This window comes from Hyla sarda, chromosome 7 (genome assembly GCF_029499605.1).
Source record: "Hyla sarda isolate aHylSar1 chromosome 7, aHylSar1.hap1, whole genome shotgun sequence".
Lineage (NCBI taxonomy): Eukaryota > Metazoa > Chordata > Amphibia > Anura > Hylidae > Hyla > Hyla sarda.
The window spans coordinates 15,722,955-15,740,093 of record NC_079195.1 but is presented as its reverse complement, the minus strand read 5'-3'; the positions used below and the strand labels follow the sequence as shown (position 1 = coordinate 15,740,093).

The 17,139-nt window shown below is 42.3% G+C and overlaps 1 protein-coding gene across 1 annotated transcript in view; it reads left to right on the top strand.

Annotated features, from left to right (window-relative positions):
• The window catches only part of TECTB (tectorin beta), a 37,420-nt gene extending 20,577 nt beyond the window's left edge, over nt 1-16,843 (top strand). The window contains exons 7-10 of the mRNA XM_056532278.1: nt 8,719-8,881; nt 10,647-10,716; nt 14,728-14,760; nt 16,620-16,843. Of these exons, the coding sequence (XP_056388253.1) occupies nt 8,719-8,881; nt 10,647-10,716; nt 14,728-14,760; nt 16,620-16,672 (319 nt within the window). The 3' untranslated portion in view covers nt 16,673-16,843. The remainder of the gene's footprint in view (nt 1-8,718; nt 8,882-10,646; nt 10,717-14,727; nt 14,761-16,619) is intronic.
• The last annotated feature ends 296 nt before the right edge of the window (nt 16,844-17,139 follow it).

The following is a 17,139-nucleotide window of genomic DNA, read 5'->3' as shown; positions in this document are numbered from 1 at the left end:
TATATACAAGAATATAACTATTAGAATATAACTATTAGAATACTGATACTATGTACAAGAATATATCTACTATAATACTGCCCCTATATACAATTATATAACTACTATAATACTGCTCCTATATACAAGAATATAACTACTATAATACTGCTCCTATATACAAGTGTTACGCCGAGCGCTCCGGGTCCCCGCTCCTCCCCGGAGCGCTCGCTTCACTCTCCCCGCGGCAGCGCTCCGGTCACGTCCTCTGACCCGGGGCGCTGCGATTCCGCTGCCAGCCGGGATGCGATTCGCGATGCGGGTAGCGCCCGCTCGCGATGCGCACCCCGGCTCCCCTACCTGACTCGCTCTCCGTCTGTTCTGTCCCGGCGCGCGCGGCCCCGCTCCCTAGGGCGCGCGCGCGCCGGGTCTCTGCGATTTAAAGGGCCACTGCGCCGCTGATTGGCGCAGTGGTTCCAATTAGTGTTTACACCTGTGCACTTCCCTATATCACCTCACTTCCCCTTCACTCCCTCGCCGGATCTTGTTGCCTTAGTGCCAGTGAAAGCGTTCCTTGTGTGTTCCTTGCCTGTGCTTCCAGACCTTCTGCCGTTGCCCCTGACTACGATCCTTGCTGCCTGCCCCGACCTTCTGCTACGTCCGACCTTGCCTTTGCCTACTCCCTTGTACCGCGCCTATCTTCAGCAGCCAGAGAGGTGAGCCGTTGCTAGTGGATACGACCTGGTCACTACCGCCGCAGCAAGACCATCCCGCTTTGCGGCGGGCTCTGGTGAAAACCAGTAGTGGCTTAGAACCGGTCCACTAGCACGGTCCACGCCAATCCCTCTCTGGCACAGAGGATCCACTACCTGCCAGCCGGCATCGTGACAGTAGATCCGGCGATGGATCCCGCTGAAGTTCCTCTGCCAGTTGTCGCTGACCTCACCACGGTGGTCGCCCAGCAGTCACAACAGATAGCGCAACAAGGCCAACAGCTGTCTCAACTGACCGTTATGCTACAACAGTTACTACCACAGCTTCAGCAGTCATCTCCTCCGCCAGCTCCTGCACCTCCTCCGCAGCGAGTGGCCGCTCCTGGGATACGCTTATCCTTGCCGGATAAATTTGATGGGGACTCTAAGTTTTGCCGTGGCTTTCTTTCCCAATGTTCCCTGCATCTGGAGATGATGTCGGACCTGTTTCCCACTGAAAGGTCTAAGGTGGCTTTCGTAGTCAGCCTTCTGTCCGGAAAAGCCCTGTCATGGGCCACACCGCTCTGGGACCGCAATGACCCCGTCACTGCCTCTGTACACTCCTTCTTCTCGGAAATCCGAAGTGTCTTTGAGGAACCTGCCCGAGCCTCTTCTGCTGAGACTGCCCTGTTGAACCTGGTCCAGGGTAATTCTTCCGTTGGCGAGTATGCCGTACAATTCCGTACTCTTGCTTCAGAATTGTCCTGGAATAATGAGGCCCTCTGCGCGACCTTCAAAAAAGGCCTATCCAGCAACATTAAAGATGTTCTGGCCGCACGAGAAATTCCTGCTAATCTACATGAACTTATTCACCTAGCCACTCGCATTGACATGCGTTTTTCCGAAAGGCGTCAGGAACTCCGCCAAGACATGGACTCTGTTCGCACGAGGCGTTTCTTCTCCTCGGCTCCTCTCTCCTCTGGTCCCCTGCAATCTGTTCCTGTGCCTCCCGCCGTGGAGGCTATGCAGGTCGACCGGTCTCGCCTGACACCTCAAGAGAGGACACGACGCCGTATGGAGAACCTCTGCCTGTACTGTGCTAGTACCGAACACTTCCTGAGAGATTGTCCTATCCGTCCTCCCCGCCTGGAAAGACGTACGCTGACTCCGCACAAAGGTGAGACAGTCCTTGATGTCTACTCAGCTTCTCCACGTCTTACTGTGCCTGTGCGGATGTCTGCCTCTGCCTTCTCCTTCTCTACGGTGGCCTTCTTGGACTCTGGATCTGCAGGAAATTTTATTTTGGCCTCTCTCGTCAACAGGTTCAACATCCCGGTGACCAGTCTCGCCAGACCCCTCTACATCAATTGTGTAAATAATGAAAGATTGGACTGTACCATACGTTTCCGCACGGAGCCCCTTCTTATGAGCATCGGATCTCATCATGAGAGGATTGAACTTTTGGTCCTCCCCAATTGCACCTCGGAAATTCTCCTTGGACTTCCCTGGCTTCAACTTCATTCCCCTACCCTGGATTGGTCCACTGGGGAGATCAAGAGTTGGGGGTCCTCTTGTTCTAAGAACTGTCTAAAACCGGTTCCCAGTAACCCTTGCCGTAACTCTGTGGTTCCTCCAGTAACCGGTCTCCCTAAGGCCTATATGGACTTCGCGGATGTTTTCTGCAAAAAACAAGCTGACACTCTACCTCCTCACAGGCCTTATGATTGCCCTATCGACCTCCTCCCGGGCACTACTCCACCCCGGGGCAGAATTTATCCTCTCTCTGCCCCAGAGACTCTTGCCATGTCCGAATACGTCCAGGAGAATCTAAAAAAGGGCTTTATCCGTAAATCCTCCTCTCCTGCCGGAGCCGGATTTTTCTTTGTGTCCAAAAAGGATGGCTCCCTACGTCCTTGCATTGACTACCGCGGTCTTAATAAAATCACGGTTAAGAACCGCTACCCCTTACCCCTCATCTCTGAACTCTTTGATCGCCTCCAAGGTGCCCACATCTTCACTAAATTGGACTTAAGAGGCGCCTATAACCTCATCCGCATCAGAGAGGGGGACGAGTGGAAAACGGCATTTAACACCAGAGATGGACACTTTGAGTATCTGGTCATGCCCTTTGGACTGTGCAACGCCCCTGCCGTCTTCCAAGACTTTGTCAATGAAATTTTTCGTGATCTGTTATACTCCTGTGTTGTTGTATATCTGGACGATATCCTAATTTTTTCTGCCAATCTAGAAGAACACCGCCAGCATGTCCGTATGGTTCTTCAGAGACTTCGTGACAACCAACTCTATGCCAAAATTGAGAAATGTCTGTTTGAATGCCAATCTCTTCCTTTTCTAGGATATTTGGTCTCTGGCCAGGGACTACAGATGGATCCAGACAAACTCTCTGCCGTCTTAGATTGGCCACGCCCCTCCGGACTCCGTGCTATCCAACGCTTTTTGGGGTTCGCCAATTATTACAGGCAATTTATTCCACATTTTTCTACCATTGTGGCTCCTATCGTGGCTTTAACCAAAAAAAATGCTGATCCCAAGTCCTGGCCTCCTCAAGCAGAAGACGCCTTTAAACGACTCAAGTCTGCCTTTTCTTCGGCTCCCGTCCTCTCCAGACCTGACCCTTCCAAACCCTTCCTATTGGAGGTTGATGCCTCCTCAGTGGGAGCTGGAGCTGTTCTTCCTTCTGCGCCTCAGTTGGCTAAACAATTTTTTGTACACATTTTTCGTCTTCACGGATTGCCTACGCAGATTGTCTCGGATAGAGGCGTCCAATTCGTGTCTAAATTCTGGAGGGCTCTCTGTAAACAACTCAAGATTAAATTAAATTTTTCTTCTGCATATCATCCCCAGTCCAATGGACAAGTAGAAAGGATTAACCAGATCTTGGGTGATTATTTGCAACATTTTGTTTCCTCCCGCCAGGATGACTGGGCAGATCTCCTCCCATGGGCCGAATTCTCGTATAACTTCAGGGTCTCTGAGTCTTCCTCCAAATCCCCATTTTTCGTGGTGTACGGCCGTCACCCTCTTCCCCCCCTCCCTACTCCCTTGCCCTCTGGTCTGCCCGCTGTGGATGAAATTTCTCGTGACCTTTCCATCATATGGAGAGAGACCCAAAATTCTCTCTTACAGGCTTCATCACGCATGAAGAAGTTCGCGGATAAGAAAAGAAGAGCTCCCCCCGTTTTTTCCCCTGGAGACAAGGTATGGCTCTCCGCTAAATATGTCCGCTTCCGTGTCCCTAGCTACAAGTTGGGACCACGCTATCTTGGTCCTTTCAAAATTTTGTGTCAAATTAATCCTGTCTCTTATAAACTTCTTCTTCCTCCCTCTCTTCGTATCCCTAATGCCTTTCACGTCTCTCTTCTCAAACCACTCATCCTCAACCGTTTTTCTCCCAAGTCTGTTCCTCCCACTCCTGTTTCCGGCTCCTCGGACATCTTCTCGGTCAAAGAAATTTTAGCTGCCAAAAAGGTCAGAGGGAAAAATTTTTTTTTTTTAGTGGACTGGGAGGGTTGTGGTCCTGAAGAGAGATCCTGGGAACCTGAGGACAACATCCTAGACAAAAGTCTGCTCCTCAGGTTCTCAGGCTCTAAGAAGAGGGGGAGACCCAAGGGGGGGGGTACTGTTACGCCGAGCGCTCCGGGTCCCCGCTCCTCCCCGGAGCGCTCGCTTCACTCTCCCCGCGGCAGCGCTCCGGTCACGTCCTCTGACCCGGGGCGCTGCGATTCCGCTGCCAGCCGGGATGCGATTCGCGATGCGGGTAGCGCCCGCTCGCGATGCGCACCCCGGCTCCCCTACCTGACTCGCTCTCCGTCTGTTCTGTCCCGGCGCGCGCGGCCCCGCTCCCTAGGGCGCGCGCGCGCCGGGTCTCTGCGATTTAAAGGGCCACTGCGCCGCTGATTGGCGCAGTGGTTCCAATTAGTGTTTACACCTGTGCACTTCCCTATATCACCTCACTTCCCCTTCACTCCCTCGCCGGATCTTGTTGCCTTAGTGCCAGTGAAAGCGTTCCTTGTGTGTTCCTTGCCTGTGCTTCCAGACCTTCTGCCGTTGCCCCTGACTACGATCCTTGCTGCCTGCCCCGACCTTCTGCTACGTCCGACCTTGCCTTTGCCTACTCCCTTGTACCGCGCCTATCTTCAGCAGCCAGAGAGGTGAGCCGTTGCTAGTGGATACGACCTGGTCACTACCGCCGCAGCAAGACCATCCCGCTTTGCGGCGGGCTCTGGTGAAAACCAGTAGTGGCTTAGAACCGGTCCACTAGCACGGTCCACGCCAATCCCTCTCTGGCACAGAGGATCCACTACCTGCCAGCCGGCATCGTGACAACAAGAATATAACTACTATAATACTGCTCCTATATACAAGAATATAACTACTATAATACTGCTCCTATATACAAGAATATAACTACTATAATACTGCCCCTATATACAAGAATATAACTATTAGAATACTGATACTATGTACAAGAATATATCTACTATAATACTGCTCCTATATACAAGAATATAACTACTATAATACTGCCTCCTATATACAAGAATATAACTACTATAATACTGCCTCCTATATACAAGAATATAACTACTATAATACTGCTCCTATATACAAGAATATAACTACTATAATACTGCCTCCTATATACAAGAATATAACTACTATAATACTGCTCCTATATACAAGAATATAACTACTATAATACTGCTCCTATATACAAGAATATAACTACTATAATACTGCCCCTATATACAAGAATATAACTACTATAATACTGCTCCTATATACAAGAATATAACTACTGTAATACTGCTCCTATATACAAGAATATAACTACTGTAATACTGTTCCTTTATACAAGAATATAACTACTATAATACTGCTCCTATATACAAGAATATAACTACTATAATACTGCTCCTATATACAAGAATATAACTACTATAAAACTGCCCTCTATGTACAGTAATATAACTACTATAATACTGCTCCTATATACAAGAATATAACTACTATAATACTGCTCCTATATACAACAATATAACTACTATAATATTGCTCCTATATACAAAAATATAACTACTATAATACTGCTCCTATGTACAAGAATATAACAACTATAATACTGCTCCTATATACAAGAATATAACTACTATAATACTGCTCCTATATACAAGAATATAACTACTATAATATTGCTCCTATATACAAGAATATAACTACTATAATACTGCTCCTATATACAAGAATATAACTACTATAATACTGCCCTCTATGTACAAGAATATAACTACTATAATACTGCCTCCTATATACAAGAATATAACTACTATAATACTGCTCCTATATACAATAATATAACTACTATAATACTGCTCCTATATACAAGAATATAACTACTATAATACTGCTCCCTATATACAAGAATATAACTACTATAATACTGCTCCTATATACAAGAATATAACTACTATAATACTGCCTCCTATATACAAGAATATAACTACTATAATACTGCCCCCTATGTACAGTAATATAACTACTATAATACTGCCCCCTATGTACAGTAATATAACTAATATAATACTGCCTCTTATATACAAGAATATAACTACTATAATACTGACTCCTATATACAAGAATATAACTACTATAATACTGCTCCTATATACAAGAATATAACTACTATAATACTGCTCCTATATACAAGAATATAACTACTATAATACTGCTCCTATATACAAGAATATAACTACTATAATACTGCCTCCTATATACAAGAATATAACTACTATAATACTGCCCCCTATGTACAGTAATATAACTACTATAATACTGCCCCCTATGTACAGTAATATAACTAATATAATACTGCCTCTTATATACAAGAATATAACTACTATAATACTGACTCCTATATACAAGAATATAACTACTATAATACTGACTCCTATATACAAGAATATAACTACTATAATACTGCTCCTATATACAAGAATATAACTACTATAATACTGCTCCTATATACAAGAATATAACTACTATAATACTGCTCCTATATACAAGAATATAACTACTATAATATTGCTCCTATATACAAGAATATAACTACTATAATACTGCTCCTATATACAAGAATATAACTACTATAATACTGCCCTCTATGTACAAGAATATAACTACTATAATACTGCCTCCTATATACAAGAATATAACTACTATAATACTGCTCCTATATACAATAATATAACTACTATAATACTGCTCCTATATACAAGAATATAACTACTATAATACTGCTCCCTATATACAAGAATATAACTACTATAATACTGCTCCTATATACAAGAATATAACTACTATAATACTGCCTCCTATATACAAGAATATAACTACTATAATACTGCCCCCTATGTACAGTAATATAACTACTATAATACTGCCCCCTATGTACAGTAATATAACTAATATAATACTGCCTCTTATATACAAGAATATAACTACTATAATACTGACTCCTATATACAAGAATATAACTACTATAATACTGCTCCTATATACAAGAATATAACTACTATAATACTGCTCCTATATACAAGAATATAACTACTATAATACTGCTCCTATATACAAGAATATAACTACTATAATACTGCTCCTATATACAAGAATATAACTACTATAATACTGCTCCTATATACAAGAATATAACTACTATATTACTGCCTCCTATATACAAGAATATAACTACTATAATACTGCTCCTATATACCAGAATATAACTACTATAATACTGCTTCCTATATACAAGAATATAACTACTATAATACTGCTCATATATACAAGAATATAACTACTATAATACTGCTCCTATATACAAGAATATAACTACTATAATACTGCTCCTATATACAAGAATATAACTACTATAATACTGCTCTGTATACAAGAATATAACTACTATAATACTGCCTCCTATATACAAGAATATAACTACTATAATACTGCTCCTATATACAAGAATATAACTACTATAATACTGCTCCTATATACAAGAATATAACTACTATAATACTGCTCCTATATACAAGAATATAACTACTATTATACTGCTCCTATGTACAAGAATATAACTACTATAATACTGCTCCTATATACAAGAATATAACTACTATAATACTGCTCCTATATACAAGAATATAACTACTATAATACTGCTCCTATATACAAGAATATAACTACTATAATACTGCCCCCTATGTACAGTAATATAACTACTATAATACTGCCCCCTATGTACAGTAATATAACTAATATAATACTGCCTCTTATATACAAGAATATAACTACTATAATACTGCTCCTATATACAAGAATATAACTACTATAATACTGCTCCTATATACATGAATATAACTACTATAATACTGCCTCCTATATACAAGAATATAACTACTATAATACTGCCTCCTATATACAAGAATATAACTACTATAATACTGCTCCTATATACAAGAATATAACTACTATAATACTGCTCCTATATACAAGAATATAACTACTATAATACTGCTCCTATATACAAGAATATAACTACTGTAATACTGCCCCTATATACAAGAATATAACTACTATAATACTGCTCCTATATACAAGAATATAACTACTATAATACTGCCTCCTATATACAAGAATATAACTACTATAATACTGCTCCTATATACAAGAATATAACTACTATAATACTGCTCCTATATACAAGAATATAACTACTATAATACTGCTCCTATATACAAGAATATAACTACTATAATACTGCTCCTATATACAAGAATATAACTACTATAATACTGCCCCTATATACAAGAATATAACTACTATAATACTGCTCCTATATACAAGAATATAACTTCTATAATACTGCTCCTATATACAAGAATATAACTACTATAATACTGCCCTCTATGTACAGTAATATAACCATTGATGTAGAAGTATTCCCTGATGTTTGGTCTCTATATATTTGTAGTTGTGCATCAGATGAGTCGATTATTGTGCATGAAAATGGGAAGAACAGTCGGGCGACATTCCAGTTCAGCGCCTTCCGCTTCCAGAACGTCCCCAAGTTATCCAAGGTTTGGCTGCACTGCGAGACGTATCTGTGCGACAGCGAGAAGTTCTCCTGCCCTGTGGTGAGTGGCGGACGTGGAGGGGGATTTAGAAAACCTTGTACTCCATTATTTGGGCTCTAGTTTGTCTTACATTTTTGATGCAGCTGCTTTTTAGAGACAAAGAGCAGTATTTATGGAACCTTTTACCCCATTATTTTGGCTGTAATTTGTCGCTTTTTATAATTTTTTTAGTTTTTTGGTGCAGTAGTTTTTTGCGACAATGTTTTGCACCAAACTAAATAGAAATTTTTTTTCAAAGTGACGTTGGAAGTTGTGATTTGAGTTGAAATCATGCAGGGGTCAGGAATTTATGATATGCGACAAACTGAAAAGCCACAAATTCTGGCGCAACTGCTGTAATTTAGGCAAAAAACTACACCAGTCCTGACATGCCTTAGAAACTGGCTGTGGACAGCATTTTTAAAAGTCGCACAAAAAGTCGTAGAGAAATTTGATCAGCACCAGATTTACCCCATGCCCTGCGCCAAGTAATCAATTTGGTGCAAGTACAGTTTTCACCATGTGAATTAAAGGGGTACTCCCGTGGAAATTTTTTTTTGTTTTTTAATCAACAGGTGCCAGAAAGTTAAAAAGATTTGCAATTTACTTCTAAAAAAAAATCTTAATCCTTCCATTACTTTTTAGGGGCTGTATACTACAGAGGAAATGCTTTTCTTTTTGGATTTCTCTCCTGCCATGACCACACAGTGCTCTCTGCTGACCTCTGCTGTCCATTTTAGGAACTGTCCAGAGCAGGAGAAAATGCCCATAGCAAACATATTGCTGCTCTGGACAGTTCCTAAAATGGACAGCAGAGGTCAGTAGAGAGCACTGTGGTCATGGCAGAAGAGAAATCCAAAAAGAAAAGCATTTCCTCTGTAGTGTACAGCCCCTAAAAAGTACTGGAAGGGTTAAGATTTTTTAATAGGAGTAATTTACAAATCTGTTTAACTTTCTGGCACCAGTTGATTTAAAGGCAAAAAGGCAAAAACTTTTCTTTATATATAAACTGGCTCCAGAAAGTTAAACAGATTTGTAAATTACTTCTATTAAAAAATCTTAATCCGTTCAGTACTTATGAGCTTCTGAAGTTTAGGTTGTTCTTTTCTGTCTAAGTGCTCTCTGATGACACGTGTCTCAGGAAGCGCCCAGTTTAGAAGAGGTTTGCTATGGGGATTTACTTCTAAACTGGGCGTTTCCCGAGACACGTGTCATCAGAGAGCACTTACAAAAGAACAACCTAAACTTCAGAGGGTCATAAGTACTGAAAGGATTAAGATTTTTTAATAGAAGTAATTTACAAATCTGTTTAACTTTCTGGAGCCAGTTGATATATATATATATATATATATATATATAAGTTTTTCCTGGAATTCCCCTTTAAAAAAAATGAAATAAAAAATTCCACAGGAGTACCCCTTTAATGGAGTAAAAAGTTGTGCACCTCCTCCATTTTCCATGAATACCCCCCATAATCTGTATATATAATTATGACCTCTGGTGAATGTGTAATAATAGTGACGACCCGTAGGGGGACAGGCTGACAGTGACTTTACTTATTCATTTTTTATTTTTATATTTTGTCCCATGATGCATCACTTCTTACCTACATGAGCCAATAAGATCCACCAGCCATTCACAATTTACTGTAATACACCCATTATACCCTCCATATACTCTATAGACCCAGTATTATAACATCACATTGACCAGCAAAACCCTGCGCCGAATAAAAAACAAACCAAATTGTCATGATCATAACTACTTTATTGTTTCATATCGGCAGATGTGCGGAAAACGGAGACAGCAAAAAGAGCAGACGGGAGGCGTCCTAGTGGCAGAATTTAGACTTCAGAGTATGTATCCGAGACCACAGGATCTATCCCTAAGATGTATCAGGCTTCCTTTTACTTTTCCTTCCTTTTGGATGGCTTTCTGATATAAGTTAGTAAATCAGCTGTTTATATTTTCCTTAAACCGCATTTGATGTCCCTGATGATCCTGGCACCACTCTGGGGAAACACGTTGGGACTCTTTACATTGTATATTATTTGGTTGAGCTCTTTCATATATGATACTTGTACAGTCTATAGCCATAATATCCAAAAAGTATGTTTTATATCTTTAAAGGGGTACTCCACTGACCAGCATTCGGAACATTTAGTTACGAACGCTGTGTGCATGCTGCAGGGTCGGCCATGCTGCCTCGTGATGTCACGCCACACCCCCCTCAATGAAAGTCTATGGGAGGGGGCGTGACGTCCGTCACGCCCCCTCCCATAGACTTGCATTGAGGGTGGTGGTGTGACATTGTGAGGGGGCGTGGCCGACCCCCCGCAGCGTGCACACAGCGTTCGCAACTATATGTTACGAGCACTGGCCAGTTGAATACCCCTTAAAAAGCCAGTATCATATACAAAAGAGATCAACTAAATAATATACAATGTAGAGTGTCCCAACAGGTTTCCCTTGGGTGGGGCCAGGATCATCAGGGGAATAGAACTGGGATATAAAGAATACACAACAACAGCAGATGGTACCCTCTTGGCACGGGGTGCAGTGGATCGATTTAGAAGCTGTTTGTAATGACCCAATTTTGGTCTGAAGAATTAACTTTTTAGGTTCTGACTTAGCTTGTTTCTGTGGTTACCCTCTGACCTATCCATGGGTCTGTCTCTTTAGCCATTCAGATACCTTCTGTGACCACACAGTTCAGCTGGCTATTTAAAGGGGTACTCCGATGGAAAAAAAAAAATTTAAAGTCAACTGGTGACAGAAAGTTAAACAGATTTGTAAATTACTTCTATTTAAAAATCCTAATCCTTCCGGTACTTATCAACTGCTGTATGCTCCACAGGAAGTTCTTTTCTTTTTGAATTTCTGTTCTGTCTGACCACAGTGCTCTCTGCTGACACCTCTGTCCATGTCAGGAACTGACTAGAGCAGAAGCAAATCCCTATAGGAAACCTCTCCTGCTCTGGACAGAGGTGTCAGCAGAGAGCACTGGTCAGACAGAAAATAAATTCAAAAAGAAAAGAACTTCCTGTGGGTCATACAGCAGCTGATAAGTACTGGAAGGATTAAGATTTTTTTTAAATAGAAGTAATTTGCAAATCTGTTTAACTTTCTGGCATCAATTAACTTTAAAAAAATTTTTTTCCACTGGAGTACCCCTTTAAACCTTCAGTGGCAAGTGCACTTTGCCTGTGAAAGAAGTCATTTTTGTATTGTATTCAATTATGTGGTATCTGACTTTGGCCATGTTTCCTGGATTAACCCCTTACTTTCTGATTCGGCATCTCTCTAGTTGGTTCTGATTTTAGCTTGTTGTTGATTTATCTGTTTGTCTCCCTCTGTATTGTTATTGTTTGTTTCCCTTTTGTATTCCTGACAATTCCCTGACCTGTGACTGAGTATTTTGTAGTTTGTTATTTTGATTTTAAAGTCCCAGCACGTGGATAGATAGGGACCATCTTTGTGGTTGTGGATCCCTCAGTTAAGGCAGATACGCAATAGAAAGGGACAGAGGCTGTGGGCGAGAGCATGTATGTGACATTGTTGTGGTATTTTGTTGTTGTATGTTGATCCCTGATGATGCTGGCAACACCATGGGGAAATACGTTGGGATTCTCTCCATTTTATAAAATTTAGTTGACTTCTTTTATAAATTTTACTAGCTGTTACAGGTATAGCCTAATAGTGGAGTTGAGCCCTATAACTGCGTGTCTGGTCACCAATGTATTTCTGTACTCTTGGTTACTATGTGTAGGTCTTTAACCCTTATTTGTCTATTTATAATTACTCCCTATGTACTATGGAGCTGCAAATACTCCATAGTACATGTTCATGCCATGTACCCAGAGGCTATTTGGATGGACTTGGTATCCTATGAGGCACAGTGTGCTGCCATACTGAGCAGTGGTCTACTTTCATGTGTATAACGGACTGGCCCGTACGGGGATCGACCCCACGAACTTGGCATTATTAGCACCACGTCTAACATGGTCGGTTAGCTCAGTTGGTTAAATGGGCACTGTCATGAAATCAAAAAATTGATATGTTGTAGTACTTAAGTACTACAACATATCTCTAATATACTTTAATTTAAAAAAGTGATTTTAAAACAGTTTAAAATCACTTTTAAATTCGGTCACTAGGGGTCGCCCTCCTAGTGGCCGAATGCATTAGGCAGTGACCTCACTAATGAATTTCGAATCGTTGAAGCCTGGCAACGAGTCGGAATTCAGTCACTGCGGTGCTCGCTCCCGCCTGTCAATCAGACAGGCGGGAGCGAGCGCTTTGAAAGAAGAGGACGCGCGCAGGCTCCCTGGCAGGCCCCGGTTCCCGGCGACAGGTAAAAATATCTATGTTGTGTCTGTTTTCAATGTGTTTTTGTGCTTTTGCGGGGGGAGGGGAGGGGGGGGGGGTAGTGGGTTGAGCGGCGCAGCGGAGCCAGGGGGTTGCGGGTTGCGCGGCGGGAGCGGGATGTGCGGCCATTTCCCTATACAGTATGCCTCCAGTTGTTTCCCCACTACAACTCCCAGCATGTCCTGACAGCCAATAGATGTTAGCGCAAGCTGGGAGTTGTAGTGGGGAAACAGCTGAAGGGACACTGAATAGGTGAACTAAGGGGGGGTGGGGAGTGAGTTGAGCGGCGTGATGGGGGGGGGGGGGGTTGCGGGCTGCGCGGCGGGGAGCGGGATGTGCACAGCGATCACAGATACTGTTTTCAGCTATACAGTATGCCTCCAGTTGTTTCCCCACTACAACTCCCAGCATGCCCTGACAGCCAATGTCAGGGCAAGCTGGGAGTTACAGTGGGGAAACAGCTGGAGGCACCCTGTATAGGTGAACTACGGGCGGAAGTGTTGGCCCCAGCAGGCATCAGTGACGTGGTGCCTGCTGGGGAAGTCTGCCTGGTAGTGAGCACACTGCCAGGCAGACAAAAGGCATTTTTTAAAATGTAAAAAAAAAATTAAAGGCAGGGAGGGGGTTAGGGATAGATGGGTAATAGGCAGGGACAGGAAAAAAAAAGTGATGGTGGGAGCTCTCCTTTAAAGTGTGGTGCTAATAACCCCAAGGTCACGGGTTTTCTAACATGGCCGGTTAGCTCAGTTGGTTAGAAAGTGGTTCTAATAACGCCAAGGTTGCGGGTCCGATCCCTGTACGGGTCAGACCTCCTTCTCTAAAGTGACCGGTTACAGGCTTGGTGCTAATAACGCCAAGGTCACGGGAAGGATCACCATATGGACATATTCTCCTATCTCAGTGTAAACAGGTAGAGCAGCCAAGATTTAAAGGGGTTATCCAGGCAAAACCTTTGTTTCAATATATCAACTGGCTCCAGAAAGTTAAACAGATTTGTAAATTACTTCTATTAAAAAAATCTTAATCCTTTCACTACTTATGAGCTTCTGAAGTTGAGTTGTTCTTTTCTGTCTAAGTGTTTTCTGATGACACGTGTCTCGGGAACCGCCCAATTTAGAAGAGGTTTGCTATGGGGATTTTCTTCTAAACTGGGCGGTTCCCGAGACACGTGTCATCGGAAAACACTTAGACAGAAAAGAACAACTCAACTTCAGAAGCTCGTAAGTACTGAAAGGATTAAAAAAAATTAATAGAAGTAATTTACAAATCTGTTTAACTTTCTGGAGCCAGTTGATATATAAAAAAAAGTTTTTTCCTGGATAACCCCTTTAATTGTTCTCATTGGAGTTGTACCTCTCTATAAGCTTGTCCTAATGGTTGCTGCTAGGACTGGCTTCAGGACCACAGGACAACATATCCCATAGAGCTTACAAGCTAAACTAAAGTTCTTGGATAGAACAGTAAGAACCTAACCACCATGTTCTTGACTCTTTTTTTAGGTTCAGCCTCCTTCATCTATCCCGGTCTCGCAGGTAATGTTCCAAAGGCCGCTGAGATATGAGAAGCTGTTTGCAGGGTCCTCAGTCCATAGAGGTTACTTTAAAGGGGTATTCCATAAAAAAAAAAAAAAAATTTATTCATATCAATGGCTCCATAAAGTTAAACAGGTTTGTATATTACTTCTATTAAAAAAAATATCTTAATCCTACCAGTACTTATCAGCTGCTGAAGTTGAGTTGTTCTTTTCTGCCTGAACACAGTGCTCTCTGCTGACACTTCTGTCTGTCTCAGGAACTGTCCAGAATAGCAGAAAATCCCCATAGCAAACCTCTCCTGCTCTGTGCAGTTCCTGAGACAGACAAAGGTGTAAGCAGAGAGCACTGTGGTCAGACAGAAAAGAACAACTCAACTTCAGCAGCTGATAAGTACTGGTAGGATTAAGATTTTTTTTAATAGAAGTCATTTACAAATCTGTTTAACTTTTTGGAGCCAGTTGATATAAAAATAAAATGTTTTTTCATGGAATACCCCTTTAACGATGACAAGTCCTTCATTCCAGGTCACAGGGGTTATGGCAGCCTTGTAACTCAGTAGGTATCTGGGGAGGCAGGACATTTTAGGTCCCAGCCCCTGATTCACACTCGGTATTTTGGCCACCATGCCGGTATTTTTATATTAAAAATACCGGCAATGCAATGGCCATTATTTATCAAACCAATCCTCCAACTCCCGGAATGTTGCACCATATACTACACTAGTGTTTCCAAACCAAAGCACCTCAAGCTGTTGCAAAACTACAACTCCCAGCATGCCCGGACAGCCAACGGCTGTCCGGGCATGCTGGGAGTTGTAGTTTTGCAACAGATGGAGACACCCCGGTTGGCATACATTGACTTATAATATATTCTACTATATAGTCAAAACATGCTGGGAGTTGTAGTTTTGCAACAGCTGGAGGCACCCTGATTGGGAAACATTGACTTATAATATATTCTACTATATAGTCAAAACATGCTGGGAGTTGTAGTTCTGCAACAGCTGGAGGCACCCCTGGCTGGGAAACACTAACCTATACTATATTCTACTATATAGTCCAACATGCTGGGAGTTGTAGTTTTGCAACAGCTGGAGGCACCGTGGTTGGTAAACACTGACGTATACTATATACTACTATATAGTCCAACATGCTGGGAGTTGTAGTTTTGCAACAGCTGGAGGCACCCTGGTTGGGATACACTGACCTATAATATATTCTACTATATAGTCCAACATGCTGGGAGTTGTAGTTTTGCAACAGCTGGAGGCACCACTGGTTGGGAAACACTGACCTATATTATATACTACTACAAAGTCCCACATGCTGGGAGTTGTAGTTTTCGTTTGGGGCGGCTGCTGAGCCACAGGCTGCATCAGGGCATGCTGGGAGTTGTAGTTAGTAACGAACTGCAACTGCAAAATTTAAGTTAAAAAAAGCGATCAAAAAGTCACATCGAAACAATAATGGTCGTGTTAAAAACTACAGATCGGGGCGCAAAAAATTAGCCCTCTTACAGGCCCAGTATAAGGAGAAATAAAATAAGTTATAGGGGTCAGAATAGGACAAAACTTCTTCCCGCATATGTGTATCCTGTGATGTCACGCATATATAATTAATTATGCAAATTAGCATGGCCAATATTTCTCTTTTTTTTTTTGCAAGAAAAGTGGCGACCCTAGCTGAGGAGCATCAAGGTCCAGATGTAACTTTTGCCCCCGTATAGTCGAGGACCCCAAAAGAATTTGTCATATTACTAGTTATCCAGCTTTCCCAGGAATAGATCGGAAGAGAAGTGTCCCCAATGTAACAGCGGTGATATGTATCACATCTATAACTCTATTGTTCCCTCCTCAGTCATCACCCACCATCTGCTCCTGACAATGGGGATCTACAAAATATTCACCTAAAACGAAGCCGACCTCAGAGTGACCTACCAGGGCATCCCCCGAATGTCCAGCCACCCACACACCCTCAGGAATACCACGGTCACCGACCGACCTCGGAACACCGGACACCGTACACGGCTTCAAGACAAAAGTCCTTCTAAACTACAGATCAGTGATGAACTTCAGATACTTTAAAGGGGTACTCCACTGGAAAAAAAAGTTTAAATCAACTGGTGCCAGAAAGTTAAAGGGGTACTCCAGCCCTAAGACATCTCATCCCCTATCCTTTGGATAGGGGATAAGATGTCTGACCGTGGGGGTCCCGCCGCTTGCGGCGGGACCCCCACGGTCAGACATCTTATCCCCTATCCTTTGGATAGGGGATAAGATGTCTTAAGACCAGAGTACCCCTTTAAAGAACATCTGCAGAAAAAGTCATCTTATCCCCTATGCACAGGATAGGAGATAAGTGTTTGATTGCGGGGGGT